The 15854-nt window shown below is 47.4% G+C and overlaps 1 protein-coding gene across 1 annotated transcript; it reads left to right on the plus strand.

The window, feature by feature from the left end:
- Positions 1–13593: 13593 nt before the first annotated feature.
- Positions 13594–14763, plus strand: LOC310864611 (kelch domain-containing protein 3-like; the record flags this gene model as incomplete). Its single annotated transcript, XM_083773299.1, has 1 exon — positions 13594–14763. One exon carries the CDS (start codon positions 13594–13596, stop codon positions 14761–14763), a length of 1170 nt encoding a protein of 389 aa, XP_083629425.1.
- Between the last annotated feature and the right edge of the window lie 1091 nt (positions 14764–15854).

Here is a 15854-nt window from a genome sequence, read left to right on the forward strand (position 1 = left end):
ACTGACTGACTGACTGACTGACTGACTGACTGACTGACTGACTGACTGACTGACTGAAGCCTGCCGCTGGAAGCCCACCTTTAATGTGCAGCCAGCTGCGTGCGGCGGTTACACACACATTGGTGACCCGTAGAATTGTTTGAGTCCCAGGGGGCGCTGTTTTCCCCCCGCTGTTTACCTCGCTGCCTTAATTCTCTGAATTCTCATACAACATATATTTGTTTTGATTGATTAAATACTTTGCACCTTCAGGTGATAAAAGGGAAACACAAAAAGCCCCTATTATATTAATTAATATTTTGCATAATGTAATATGACATGATAAATGTATTAAGGTTCTATGAAGTAACAGTGAGTGTAGCGTAGTGGATGAAAAAGTTATTTACAGGGGTGACCTGTTTGTCTTTGAAATGTGAAAGTATCTAGAAAAATAAAATCACACTCGTGTGAAGTGAGGGGCGCTTTACCAACCCTTATCATCTTACATCATCAAGCTCAAGCCAAGCTATGAGCTTGTAGATCTGCTATTTTTTAAAAATCGTTAAAATGTGCCTCAAATCAGAAAGTTTTCATGATTTAGAAAACGTTTTTTTTTTTAATTTCGACGTCAGGCCTGAATGGGTTAATGTTTGTCTAGACAAGACGAACAGACAGACAGACAGACAGACAGACAGACAGACAGGGTTCTTGGAATTCATGGATAAATAAAATAAATCATGATTAAGTCAACTGAAGATATCATGAAGCCATGTTGAACTCTGTTAGGATGATATACTGTATGTCCACACACACACACACACACACACACACACACACACACACACACACACACACACACACACACACACACACACACACACACACACACACACGACTATACGAGCATGTTATCAACACATCAGCAGCTGTGTGCGGCGCAGGTCAAATGGCAGGCTGTCACTTTCTATGAAACAACAAGCATGACTGATAGTTTGACATTCCTCACACCAGCACAGCACACATGTGTGTGAATACACACTCTAAACCTATTCACTCTAAACCTATTCACTTCATGTGTGAATACACACTCTAAACCTATTCACTTCTTATTAACCGTGGCTTCAAAACGCTGGTAAACACTATACTAGCGCCGCTAATGATGAAATAACGCAGCGCACACATGTTGAGTTGACACACGCACGCACACACACGCACACGTGCGCCCACACGCACGCACGCACACAAACACAGATAGCCTTTCAGCTCAATATTATTGTATACTAGACCTGCACGTGCCGGTCGCAGTCCGCCAAACGGCCTATACTTGGGACGATGCAACGATGCAAGTTGGGAACCTAATGATATACGTTGTCATAGCACCTGTTTTACGGTTTTAACTGTCAACCGGTGTCCCACATGGAGATCTGTGTATGTGTGCCTGGCTGTGTGCCTGTGTGTGTGTGTGTGTGTGTGTGTGTGTGTGTGTGTGTGTGTGTGTGTGTGTGTGTGTGTGTGTGTGTGTGTGTGTGTGTGTGTGTGTGTGTGTGTATGTGCCTGGCTGTGTGCCTGCATGTCTGAAGACTGCAAACTGACTGTGAAAAGTGTACTTGGCAATCAATTCGGCCCCACTGGCAGGCAGAGCCTGATTGGTTGAGCCTCAATTGGCTGAGGCATGAGGCTGTAAATTGCACAGGTGAAAGGAGTTGGCCTCGTTAGGCCCACTGGCAGAGCCTGGCCCAGGTGAAAGGAGTTGGCCTCATTAGGCCCACTGGCAGAGCCATGGCCCAGGTGAAAGGAGTTGGCCTCATTAGGCCCACTGGCAGAGCCTGACCCAGGTGAAAGGACTTGGCCTCATTAGGCCCACTGGCAGAGCCTGGCCCAGGTGAAAGGAGTTGGCCTCATTAGGCCCACTGGCAGAGCCTGAGCAGGTGAAAGGAGTTACCTCATTAGGCCCACTGGCAGAGCCTGAGCAGGTGAAAGGAGTTGGCCTCATTAGGCCCACTGGCAGAGCCTGGCCCAGGTGAAAGGACTTGGCCTCATTAGGCCCACTGGCAGAGCCTGACCAGGTGAAAGGAGTTGGCCTCATTAGGCCCACTGGCAGAGCCTGGCCCAGGTGAAAGGAGTTGGCCTCATTAGGCCCACTGGCAGAGCCTGAGCAGGTGAAAGGAGTTGGCCTCATTAGGCCCACTGGCAGAGCCTGACCAGGTGAAAGGAGTTGGCCTCATTAGGCCCACTGGCAGAGCCTGTCCCAGGTGAAAGGAGTTGGCCTCATTAGGCCCACTGGCAGAGCCTGAGCAGGTGAAAGGAGTTGGCCTCATTAGGCCCACTGGCAGAGCCTGACCAGGTGAAAGGAGTTGGCCTCATTAGGCCCACTGGCAGAGCCTGAGCAGGTGAAAGGAGTTGGCCTCATTAGGCCCACTGGCAGAGCCTGGCCCAGGTGAAAGGAGTTGGCCTCATTAGGCCCACTGGCAGAGCCTGAGCAGGTGAAAGGAGTTGGCCTCATTAGGCCCACTGGCAGAGCCTGACCAGGTGAAAGGAGTTGGCCTCATTAGGCCCACTGGCAGAGCCTGACCAGGTGAAAGGAGTTGGCCTCATTAGGCCCACTGGCAGAGCCTGACCCAGGTGAAAGGAGTTGGCCTCATTAGGCCCACTGGCAGAGCCTGGCCCAGGTGAAAGGAGTTGGCCTCATTAGGCCCACTGGCAGAGCCTGACCAGGTGAAAGGAGTTGGCCTCATTAGGCCCACTGGCAGAGCCTGGCCCAGGTGAAAGGAGTTGGCCTCATTAGGCCCACTGGCAGAGCCTGACCCAGGTGAAAGGAGTTGGCCTCATTAGGCCCACTGGCAGAGCCTGACCCAGGTGAAAGGAGTTGGCCTCATTAGGCCCACTGGCAGAGCCTGAGCAGGTGAAAGGAGTTGGCCTCATTAGGCCCACTGGCAGAGCCTGACCAGGTGAAAGGAGTTGGCCTCATTAGGCCCACTGGCAGAGCCTGAGCAGAGCCATTTGTGGTGGTGTGTGTTCTGACTCTGTACCGTGGGTTTGGATCACGTGTGTCGAATGTGAAGTCTGTGGGTCAAACGGTTCTCAAGTTACGTGCATTACACACACATGCACGCAGACAGACACGACATTTGAACTAAATACAAGCTAAATGTTTTAGGGCCCCTAGCTTCCCCCCCCCCTCCCCATCTCCGCAGAGCTTTTTCTCTTGGTACATTCTTGTGACCTGTTTAATAGTAATAGTCTACAGTATATATATATATGCACAGCAGCCATATTGAAAAGACATTAGACCCGCGGCCCTCACTTCCTGCACAGGTGTTATCAATTGTACTAATTAGGGCTCTGTTCCATTTTACCGTAGTCAGAGAGTAGTGTAGGAGAGTAGTGACACGCTTTGATCTCGCCGCAAAGCGGGTGCCTTATGGGCTATAGTTCCAAACATTGGAACTATCCCATTGAGACAAAGCGGGTGCCTATGGGCTATAGTTCCACACATTGGAACTATCCCATTGAGACAAAGCGGGGTGCCTTATGGGCTATAGTTCCAAACATTGGAACTATCCCATTGAGACAAAGCGGGTGCCTATGGGCTATAGTTCCACACATTGGAACTATCCCATTGAGACAAAGCGGGTGCCTATGGGCTATAGTTCCACACATTGGAACTATCCCATTGAGACAAAGCGGGTGCCTTATGGGCTATAGTTCCAAACATTGGAACTATCCCATTGAGACAAAGCGGGGTGCTATGTAGGCTATAGTTCCACACATTGGAACTATCCCATTGAGACAAAGCGGGGTGCCTATGGGCTATATAGTTCCACACATTGGAACTATCCCATTGAGACTAAGCGGGTGCCCTATGGGCTATAGTTCCAAACATTGGAACTATCCCATTGAGACAAAGCAGGTGCCTATGGGCTATAGTTCCACACATTGGAACTATCCCATTGAGACAAAGCGGGTGCCTTATGGGCTATAGTTCCAAACATTGGAACTATCCCATTGAGACAAAGCGGGTGCCTATGGGCTATAGTTCCACACATTGGAACTATCCCATTGAGACAAAGCGGGGTGCCTATGGGCTATAGTTCCACACATTGGAACTATCCCATTGAGACAAAGCGGGGTGCCTATGGGCTATAGTTCCAAACATTGGAACTATCCCATTGAGACAAAGCGGGTGCCTATGGGCTATAGTTCCAAACATTGGAACTATCCCATTGAGACAAAGCGGGGTGCCTATGGGCTATAGTTCCAAACATTGGAACTATCCCATTGAGACAAAGCGGGGTGCTATGTAGGCTATAGTTCCACACATTGGAACTATCCCATTGAGACAAAGCGGGGTGCCTATGGGCTATATAGTTCCACACATTGGAACTATCCCATTGAGACTAAGCGGGTGCCCTATGGGCTATAGTTCCAAACATTGGAACTATCCCATTGAGACAAAGCGGGGTGCTATGTAGGCTATAGTTCCACACATTGGAACTATCCCATTGAGACAAAGCGGGGTGCCTATGGGCTATATAGTTCCACACATTGGAACTATCCCATTGAGACTAAGCGGGTGCCCTATGGGCTATAGTTCCAAACATTGGAACTATCCCATTGAGACAAAGCAGGTGCCTATGGGCTATAGTTCCACACATTGGAACTATCCCATTGAGACAAAGCGGGTGCCTTATGGGCTATAGTTCCAAACATTGGAACTATCCCATTGAGACAAAGCGGGTGCCTATGGGCTATAGTTCCAAACATTGGAACTATCCCATTGAGACAAAGCGGGTGCCTATGGGCTATAGTTCCAAACATTGCTCCTATGGCTGGAACTATCCCATTGAGATAGAACGAGCACTTCCGCATTCCATTGTTACAATGGTGAGTCAACGCTATAGTAGTGTCGCCACTCTCTTACTATATTAATCTGCATTTAGTGTACCACGGTGGTTTTCTAACGTTTCTATTATCATTATAATTATATAACTCTGAGTGTACACATAATGGAACCATTTGGTTCACTTGTACACTCTCAGAGTAAACGGACACATAAGGGGCGTAAAGCACAAGTGTTTCCAGCGAGCAGGCACGCACACTATCAGCACCCTGACTCTGCTTGACCACAACAATGGATGGAACAGACCTTAACAACCTTAATAGAGCGTCGCAGTCCCCCTTTCATGACGATGCCAGGCCCAGGAAATGCATTTTTCCTCTCAGACATTTCAAAAAGTATTTATTTAAAGACCTTTTAAGCGTTGTACAAAGCCAACTCGAGTCCGTGACAAATCATGACACACAATATTTTGGACAAAACAAATAATTACAAACTACACACGCACGCACGCACGCACGCACGCAAGCAGACACACACAAACGCACGCACACAGGCACCCAGGCACACAGGCATACACGCTCACCTTTGACATCTAAATCCCAGCCCTGTGTTTGGAAGCAATAAGGGACCAAAACAAAAGGAACCACAACATGAGCGGAAGTGCGGTGACCTTTACAGGGGGTCAACAGAATGCTGTGTAATGGTGACCTTTACAGGGGGTCAACAGAATGCTGTGTAATGGTGACCTTTACAGGGGGTCAACAGAAGAGTTAAGAGTCCATAGACATTCTGTCAGAGTGGAACCAAATGAAGGGACTGGTTAAGAGTCCATAGACATTCTGTCCGTTAACACTGCAGGTTGGTATGAGAGCTTTAGTTAGTGTAAGATATTAGTAGCCTAATGGAGGCGTGTATAAACTTAGGGGGGTTGATGCTATGCCCACCACGGGGCTCCAGTCAGAGAGCATGAAGAAGGTTGACACAGGTTTGGCATTTATGGTTTTATATGAAGTTGAGTTTAGTTGATTGACAGACATGGATAGTGAAATGAATGAATGACTCAGTGAATGAATGAATGAATGAATGGTATTTCCTCAAGAACGCATTCTGTTGGTCAGGTTTATCTGTGCATCTGCATTTTAGAACTGCACAGTCACAAAACTGGGGTCCTGTTGCATTAGGGAGTGCCCCAACAGATGCCTGATACTAAAGTTGGAAACTGGGTCATAAAGAATGACTAGCCTCTGTAGACATTTTTAAAGCTCAGCTCAAGACCCACTTCTACAACATTGCCTTTAATTGATATTTTATTTTTTATTTTTCATGTCCTCACTGTACTGCATTACTGCTTGTTTTTTAATGTCGTTGCCTTGCTTTTCTTTTATTCTCCATTGTTCTGTAAAGCACTTTGAGCTGCATTTCATGTCATGAAAGGTGCTATACAAATAAAGTTGTATTATTATTATTATTATTAGAGGTTGCCCAAAATAGTCCTGTACAAAATAAGGCAAATAAATTAAGCCATAGGGAATTTTCTACAGTTAGGCTATAGTTAGTTACTCTGTAGGTTTAGAATTTTAGATCATCATCCCCCAAAAAAACCCTATACATGTGTCTATTCAAAAATAGCTGATCTACAAGCTCACTACACCCCGTCACAGAGTGAGGCCTTGTGACCTTGTCAGTGTGTGTGTGTGTGTGTGTGTGTGTGTGTGTGTGTGTGTGTGTGTGTAACATTCATGTTTGAATCAACACTTCCTTTGATGTTCATCATGGCTGAGATTCAGTTGTTTCACAATAATGTACAAGCTAGACAGCCGGGTCCTGTTACACTGCTCCACACGCTGCTGTGTGTGTGTGTGTGTGTGTGTGTGTGTGTGTGTGTGTGTGTGTGTGTGTGTGTGTGTGTGTGTGTGTGTGTGTGTGTGTGCGTGCGTGCGTGTGTGCGTGCGCGCCTGCGTGTGTGACTGTGTGTGTGACTGTGTTACTACCACACAGGTCCCCACAATTTAGAGATAGATAGATAGATAGATAGATAGATAGATAGATAGATAGATAGATAGATAGATAGATAGATAGATAGATAGATAGATAGATAGATAGATAGATAGATAGATAGATAGATAGATAGATAGATAGATCCTGCCCTATTTCCGTAGACAACGCCCTGGTAACGTCTGTCCCAACAGCCAGGAATCTTGGTGTTGTCCTGGACAGTCAGCTCTCATTCAAAACTCACATCACAGCTGTCACTCGATCCTGTAGGTTCACACTCTATAACATACGACGAATTAGACCGTTCCTCACCCAGGAATCAGCCCAGCTCCTAATCCAGACAACAGTCTTGTCAAAACTCGACTATTGTAACTCCCTCCTTACTGGCCTACCAGCATGCCTCTCCAGCTGATCCAAAATGCCGCAGCTCGCTTGGTCTTCAACCAGCCAAAATTCTCACATGTCTCCCCCCTGCTCCGCTCCCTCCACTGGCTCCCGGTCGCTGCCCGCACAGAATACAAAACTCTGATGCTGGCATTCAAAGCAACCAAAGGTATGGCTCCCCCATATCTTGCAAGTATGATTGAACCCTACAAACCCTCCCGCGCACTCAGATCAGCCAACGCAGGGAAGCTGGAAGTACCCTCACTAAAAACGCCGGGACAACGCTCCACACGTCCCAAACTCTTCTCCCTTCTGGCTCCAAAACTGTGGAATGCACTTCCCATTGCAGTCAGAACTGCAGCATCACTCCCAATCTTCCGCCGTAGTCTGAAAACCCACCTTTTCAGACTCCATCATGGCCCATAGCACTTACCCTACCCCCTTAGATAGCATTTCTGTTGACTTAGATAGCATTTGACACAGACTTATAGCATGTTATGTAGACAGCACTATAATTGCATTGCATAAGTAAATATGTATAGTTTATATGTAGCCTATAGTGTATGTATAGTTTCATTATATAGATATTCCACTGTTACTTTCTTAGCTTACGCATGTTTCATGATAAATGCTTTTATGTGATGTATTCCCATGCTTTTTGTTCTTGATTAATGTAAGTCGCTCTGGATTAAGAGCGTCTGCCAAATGCCTAAATTGTAAATTGAAATTGTAAATTGTATAGATAGATAGATAGATAGATAGATAGATAGATAGATAGATAGATAGATAGATAGATAGATAGATAGATAGATAGATAGATAGATAGATAGATAGATAGATAGATAGATAGATAGATAGATAGACAGACAGACAGACATAGTGAGGAGGACCATTGTCCTGGCAGCTCTCATTGCCTCACTGAGTTTCAAGTGAGGCTAGCGCGCATATTTTGATTACTATATTTAATGACCCATGTCGGAAACCGCTACCGTATGTGTCCCGGTCTCGGAGCTCCCTCCGACAGTGAAATGACGGTCCCACACAAATACAATTATTTTACTGGCTCTCACTTTAACTGACTGGAAATAACTTTGTTCCCCCAATGCAAATATTGCGCAGAAATCTGATCACTGGTCAGCCAGTCTATCATAATAGCAGCACTTGACTTGATTCTATAGCAGCCCGTCAGCGAGCCCTGCTGCTTTCACACCTATATATATACACATACAGCCAGCAGGCGAAGAACGATGATTTGTTGTTTAGCTTGTCTGACAAGAGTTAAGACTGATAGCAACTGCAGTTTCTGCATGTATAGTCAACACCCCCCCCCCCCCCCCCCCACACACACACACACACACACACACACACACACACACACACACACACACACACACACACACACACACACACACACACACACACACACACACACACACACACACACACACACACACACACACACACACACACACACACAGAGTGCATTGACAATAAAGAAACAATGCCAACAAAAGGCCACCAGTCATCTAGTTCCCAGAGACATCACATCACACTTTATGCACGGAACTGAGACGGGCCTGCTTGTTCATAAGTCCTATACTTATGGGAACAAACGATCTTGAGGCCCTATAGCCTGCAGGGAAGGTACCATGTGGTACCATAGGGGCGGCGGTGGCTCAGGGGTAGAGTGCCTGGATGGTAACCGTAAGGTTGCCAGTTCGAACCCTGTGGGCTCCCCCAGAGTTACTGTCGAAGTGTCCTTGAGCAAGACACTGAACCCCTAATTGCTCCCGATGTGCTAGTTGGTGCCTGGCATGGTTTCCGCTGCCATCGGTGTATGAATGTGTGTGTGAATGGGTGAATGTATTAATGCACAATCTCTGCCTTGGATAAAGGCGCTATATAAATGCACCATGTACCATTTTACCGTTGATGGTAAAAGATGGTATTGGCTGTGTAATGGGTGTGTATTGTCCCTAGTAGCCTAATAGCTTTCCCCTTCCCGAGTACACGGTCTCATACATTGAAGTCATACTCTCAAATCGTACCCCAGATATTATGCTGGACACGCTGATGTTTGTTCTTATTGACCAATGACAGTGAGCCATACCAGGAAACAAAACAAAATGTCAATGCACTCTCCACTCTCCCCTCACTGTATATGTTTCTTTTCCCTTTTTACCTCCTTTATGATGAATTCCTGTTCTGTTCTTTGGCTAAATAGAAGTGTATATTTGTACGTCTCTAAATGTATAGATGAATTGAACAAGGTGGACCCTCTTAACTGCGCATGCGCATTGCGATGCATTGTGAGCTTGTAGATCGGCTACATTTTGAAAGCGCAAAGTAAAAAAATGGGGCTTCTTGCGATAAGATATTAACGTATAAACTTTAAAGTCTTCAAATGCTTGTATAGTGGAGTAAAAAGTACTCCTCGTGAGAGAATGTATAGTCTACTGTACATTTACAGTAGACAGTACATAACGCCCCCTTTTCTTTTCCCCCGACTCGACCCCTATATCTGCTGTTTATCACTCTTATCTGCACATTCCATAACCCCTGCCTCTCAATTTCTCTCTCATTTATCATACTCATGCATGCATGCACGCACGCACGCACCCACGCACGCACCCACGCACGCACGCACCCACGCACCCACGCATGCACGCACGCACGCACGCACGCACGCACGCACCCACGCACGCACACACGCACGCACCCACGCACGCACCCACGCACGCACGCACGCACGCACCCACGCATGCACGCACGCACGCACGCACGCACGCACGCACGCACGCACGCACGCACGCACGCACGCACGCACGCACGCACTCACTTTCTATATATCTCCCTTTATAACTCCCCTATAGTTGCAAGCCATATAGCTCAGTGGTTTTCGCCCCCTGGTCGGGGGCCCCCAGTGGTCCTTGAGGGGGTTCCAGGTGGTCCTTGAGGGGGTTCCAGGTGGTCCTTGAGGGGGTTCCAGGTGGTCCTTGAGGGGGTTCCAGGTGGTCCTTGAGGGGGTTCCAGGTGGCCCTTGAGGGGGTTCCAGGTGGCCCTTGAGGGGGTTCCAGGTGGTCCTTGAGGGGGTTCCAGGTGGTCCTTGAGGGGGTTCCAGGTGGCCCTTGAGGGGGTTCCAGGTGGCCCTTGAGGGGGTTCCAGGGGGTCCTTGAGGGGGTTCCAGGTGGTCCTTGAGGGGGTTCCAGGTGGTCCTTGAGGGGGTTCCAGGTGGCCCTTGAGGGGGTTCCAGGTGGTCCTTGAGGGGGTTCCAGGTGGTCCCCATGCAGATAAATGATGGAGAGTTAGTAACAAAATGGACCCCTTATTAATACTGTAGATCTTTAACCCTTGAGAACGTAAAATGAAACCTCCTACTACAGGTTTAATGTTTGTTTTTAGTTCAGTTGACAATTGACAATACAGGGAAAATGTACGTCATATTGTCTCTTTATTGTTAATGGCGTTTAATGTTTGTGTTGGCACCGTTTGTTTTTCATCACCATCACATCACCTAATCGACATGAGTTTAATACATTAGCACCCCTCACTTCACACGGGTGTGATTTCCGTATGCCCATATACCTATAGTTATAGTCGTCAAACAATAACATGTGCTTCTTGGTGTATGAGTTTCATTTGAAAGGAAAGAGGTAGTTCAAACCATAGTTGAAACTGAGAGAACCACAATAGGCAAATATGAATAGATTTGTGCTTACACTGCAAAGCTATGTATAATATACAACTGTCATGTGAGGTCATTAAAGGGCAAGTGCATGCAACAAAAACAAACGGTATTGTTGCTGAGTCATTGTAACATGGAGGTCAACCACTTAAGCCATTCTGACCTGGGATCAGATTCATACGAGGTTTCCACTGGACACACACTGGTCTGATTAACCCATTCTGACCTGAGATCAGATTCTAAAAATGTCACAGTCGTTCTTCGATTAAAAAAAAAATAGCAGACCTACAAGCTCGTAGCGCGCCACTCGGTGGCGCGATATGAGCTTGTAGATCTGCTATTTTTCAAATAGCTAAAGCACGACATGATGCTAACACCAAAATGGGTTCCCGTTCAGAATAAGCCCCATTCCAGTGGTTCCCAAACTGGAGGCAGTTCCAGGGGGTCCCCAGCAACTAAATGATAGTTTGTAACCAAATGGACCCTCATGGGTCTGTAACTCAGAGAGTGTATACAAATGGAACCAAACAGACCCTTCAGGGTCCGTATGAGTCCCTCGGAGTTAAGTTAACTTTGATTTTACAATATAAAACTGGGGGTCCCAGAGATAGAAATGCCATTAAAAATTGGGGTCCGGTCAAACCGGGGCGTCCTTGAAATGAAAATGGTTGAAAATCACTGTCGCAAAAGAACTCTTCTCTTATGGGGGTCCCTGGCATGTTTTCAAATGGTGGTCCGCGGGGCTAATTAGTGTCAATATGGGGGTCCTTGACATGAAAATGTTTGAGAACCACGTACTGCCCAATTGGATATGCCCTCATACTATGGTGGCACGAGGCTGATCTACAAGTTCACAATGTGAAGCGAATGTGTGACATTTCATACATATAGACACATATTCGAATGCCCCCGCCCTTCTGTCAAAAATAGCTAAAATCTCTAAAACTTAAGAAAGCAGAAAATTAAAAATATTTAACACTATTCTTTTACTACAACCTAAATCATGAACCTTGGTTGGAAAAAAAACCCTTTAATCTTTAAGGAATGCACAGTTGCATTCTCAACTGCTGTCGATAAATATCCTCGACATGTCGACTCGCGAAATACTGAGTCGTTCACATCCCTAGTTGGTATAGTAATGGCTGCCAGTTCCCACCTGATGTTGATATGTAGAGCTCTCCATTGTAGGCAAAGGCTGAATGAAGCCAGCGTCCTTCTGGAAGAAGCTGTGCAGAAGGTGTGTTCAACCATTGGTTGGTCTGTGTCAAACACTCTGATGGTGGTGTATGTAGCCCAAATACAAACATCTTTGTCCCGATGAATGTGGCAGAGTGTGACCTTGTAAAGCATGTGGCTGAGTTCCTCTGGGGTTAATTACAGACCAGACCATTATGCTGGTGTCCAACTTGTAGGTGTCATTAGTCCATCCAGTCAGCTGGGTTTCTCCTCCATAGATAATTATGACCTTCCCCAGGAGGACACAGGCAGAGTGGCCGACCCTCCCCTCTGGAAAGACCCAGAGACCCTGGGTTTAAACCATCTGTGGGTGTCCACATCAAACGCATAAAGCACGTTGCAATACCCATCCGAGTACGCCTGGCACTGAATACCTCCCCAGAGGTAGATGACATCTTCAGTCACAACAGCTGAGCGGTACCTCGAGCAGAATGGAAACCTCAAGGTGGCGTTCTCCTCTTCCTGGTGTCACCGGGGGGGCAACTTCCTCCAGCATAAAGACACTATGTTGAAAACATGCACACCAATCTGAGCCGTATCGGCATCACAGCGCCCTCCAAAGGTGTACACCTTGTGCTGCACTGAAACCACAGGATAAGAGAGTCTTGGTCCTCATTTCTCAGACTGTAAATCACCTTGGATTTATAAAGAGACAAACTCTGAGAAACAATGAAGACCTCAGAATGTTATCACTTTGTATTGGTCCAGTGGCACAAATCACCTGCAAAGTTTGGCCAATCCACACAGCCGGTCCGTTGGGTTAGCCAATCAAGGAAGCTGATGACTGTCGATCTCCTAATATGGTAAATGTAATCCTCCCCCCCACCCCACCCCGGAAACGTGACAGTGTGACATGATTCACTCTATGAACATCCCCAGTGAAACTGATAAATCACGTTGTGTTGTTGTGGACAAACTGCTGGATGGATGTCTAGGAGACATTCCTGTCTAAACTCGATCCATAAGGACTTTCACGGAGTGGGGGAACCCACCACCGACCTGTGCTCTGAAGTGGTTCGAGGGAGGATTCCACTTTGTGGAATAAACAATATGACCAGTTGATTAACGTCATTAGACTGGGAGTTGACTGGGCTATTGGGATAGAGATGTGTTGTAGTGACATGAGTTAATAATTTTAAATATGAATGCTATAATAATGAGGATGAGCAGCATGGCATTTATTATGTATTTTATTCAGGACAATCCCTCTACCTGTATCTATGTTATTGGTGACATGAACGCTGATGTGTCTGATGCTAACTCCTTATTTGGTAGGCATTTATTGTGAACATATCGGGCCGCTGCATTGCATAGGGCATTTCTGTTGCTACGTCGAGCGGATGGGTCGAGCTTTGCCGGACGTTTGTGGCGTTTGTATCCATAATACTGTAAAAGCGTCTGTGCGCACAACAGCGTTCCATTTTGTCTACGGAGGTAGCGAAGCCTCTCTCGGATCCTGTTCCGTTCCCGCGATATGATGCACTGGACGCTGTACCGGAAGAGAGGATCGAAGAGGTACTACCATGCTGCTGTGGCACTGGACCACAAGTTATACACCTTCGGAGAGTACGACAAGACCCACAGGGATCGGGTGGGCGTGCACGTCTTCAACACGGTGTCATTGCGCTGGGCGAAGTTGCACCCGGGGGAGGCAACTCGAAGCGGGGAACCCCACCTGGAGGCTCCCTCCATGAGCTGGGGCCAAACGGCCGTGCTGATAGAAGCCGTCATCTACATCTTCGGGGGCTACTGGGAAGGGCGCTATTTGGACGCGCTGTACGGATTCGACATCGACGCCCACGGGTGGTTCAGGCCCGAGACGTCCGGGACCGTCCCCGAGGCGAGGAGCAACCACTCGGCCTTCGTCCTGGAGACGGCCATGTACATCTTCGGAGGGCTCAACGCCAGCGTGGGATTCTTCACGAATGACATTTGCAAGTTGAACACCGCCACGATGGTCTGGTCTCTGATCAACACCGGAGGCACCCCGGCGCCCGTTTCGCTGTTTCACTCGTCCACCGTCATCGGGACGAGGATGTTCGTGTTCGGGGGCCGGGGGATTCAGTTCGACTACTACAACAGCATCAGCGTGTTCGACACGGAGACCGACCGCTGGCTGAGCGCGCCTTCCGCTCAGCTTCTTCCCGAACGGCGCGAGTGTCATTCGGCCTTTGCCTACAACGGGGAGCTGTACATATTCGGCGGCTACCGCAACGGCCGGACCTTCAACGACCTGTGGAGATTCAACCCAGACGCCATCTCCTGGAAGAAGGTGGAGCCCAGGGGCAAAGGCCCATGTCCGATGTTTAGCATGTGTTGCAACATGGTGGGGGACTGCACCATCCTCTTTGGAGGAGGATACACAAGCATGCATTCGTCCATTCAGGTGTCTGACCTGTACATATTAGACTTAAGTCCTAGTCTGAAGACGTTATCCAAGCTGGCCGTCATCCAGCACGGTCTGAAGCAGTCCGGTCTCCCACACGACGTCAGGTGGGAGCTGGCGGCCATGACCAACGGCGGCGAAGGCGCGGCTAACGTGCGACTGCTCACGTCCAGCGTGTTCCGCTGGATGTTGACGTTCCTGAGGGCCTTGAAGTCGCTTTTGACGCCCGGTTGTCTGACCAGTGCAACTCAGACTTAAGTCCTAATCTGAGGACGTTATGGATGCACACGGCATCGGGTGGGAACGTACGCAAGCCAGCAAGGAGGCGAGCTACGTCTGTCTGTCTGACTGTGTTCAGTCCAGAGAGATAGTCTTGCAAACCTCTAGACCGATCAGCGCCACATTCCCTGTTCATGTTCCCAGCAGGTACCTTAGAACTGCCACACATATTATTATTTTTTTGGTCTTCTCCAAAATTATGTTTTTTAAATTATTTTATTTGAGGCGCTCCTATGCCCAGCTTTGTGTGTATGTGTACCCCCATAGCGATGATTTGATTGGCTGAGAACGGACTGTGATGTATGATGATAAGAGCGCCCCTCACTTCACACAAGTGCGATTCTTTTTCTTTTTACATTTAATTGAACTTCTATAGTGGAATTTGGAAGGCCTTACCGTTCCTTCGCTTCAAGGATGGTCTGCGAATGATCTGCGTGGATGTAAGGCCAGCCAAACTAGATGCAGACCACAACGAGACCGCTACAAATGAGGACTTGCATGTCATCAATTAAGGCAGGCCATCCAGAAGAGTGAGAAAAGGAGAGAGGACCTTCTTTGTAGTTGTTACGTCTCCACCAAAGAGGTCCAGGTGTTTTTTTGTGCAAAAGCTCCTTATTGGCTATTTCCCCTACCATAAGCCCTCAATGAATTGCATTGAATGGGAATTGAATGGGGCTATGGGGTGTTGTGCTAATTTGCTTATTTCCATTGAAATAAGTAGTAAAGTGTGCCGCTTGGGATATTATTTACATTATGAAGAGAGGATATATACAAAAAAGATATAATTTTGAGCGATGGAAATGAAGCGAATTAGCACAACACCCCATAGCCCAATTCCCATTCAATTCAATGCAATTCATTGAGGGCTTATGGTAGGGGAAATAGCCAATAAGGAGCTTTTGCACAAAAGAAACACCTGGACCTCTTTGGTGGGGACGTAACAACTACAAAGAAAGGTAAGAAAGCCATTCAAGGATGGGACTGTGCATGCGACCAGCTGTCACATGGACTCGGAGAGTGTTTGAGTTAAAATGTGCACTGAAGATTTCACAGTGCATATTCCAGTTTAA

This window comes from Protomyctophum parallelum, assembly GCF_964188405.1.
Source record: "Protomyctophum parallelum genome assembly, chromosome: 9".
In the NCBI taxonomy this organism is placed as follows: Eukaryota; Metazoa; Chordata; class Actinopteri; order Myctophiformes; family Myctophidae; genus Protomyctophum; species Protomyctophum parallelum.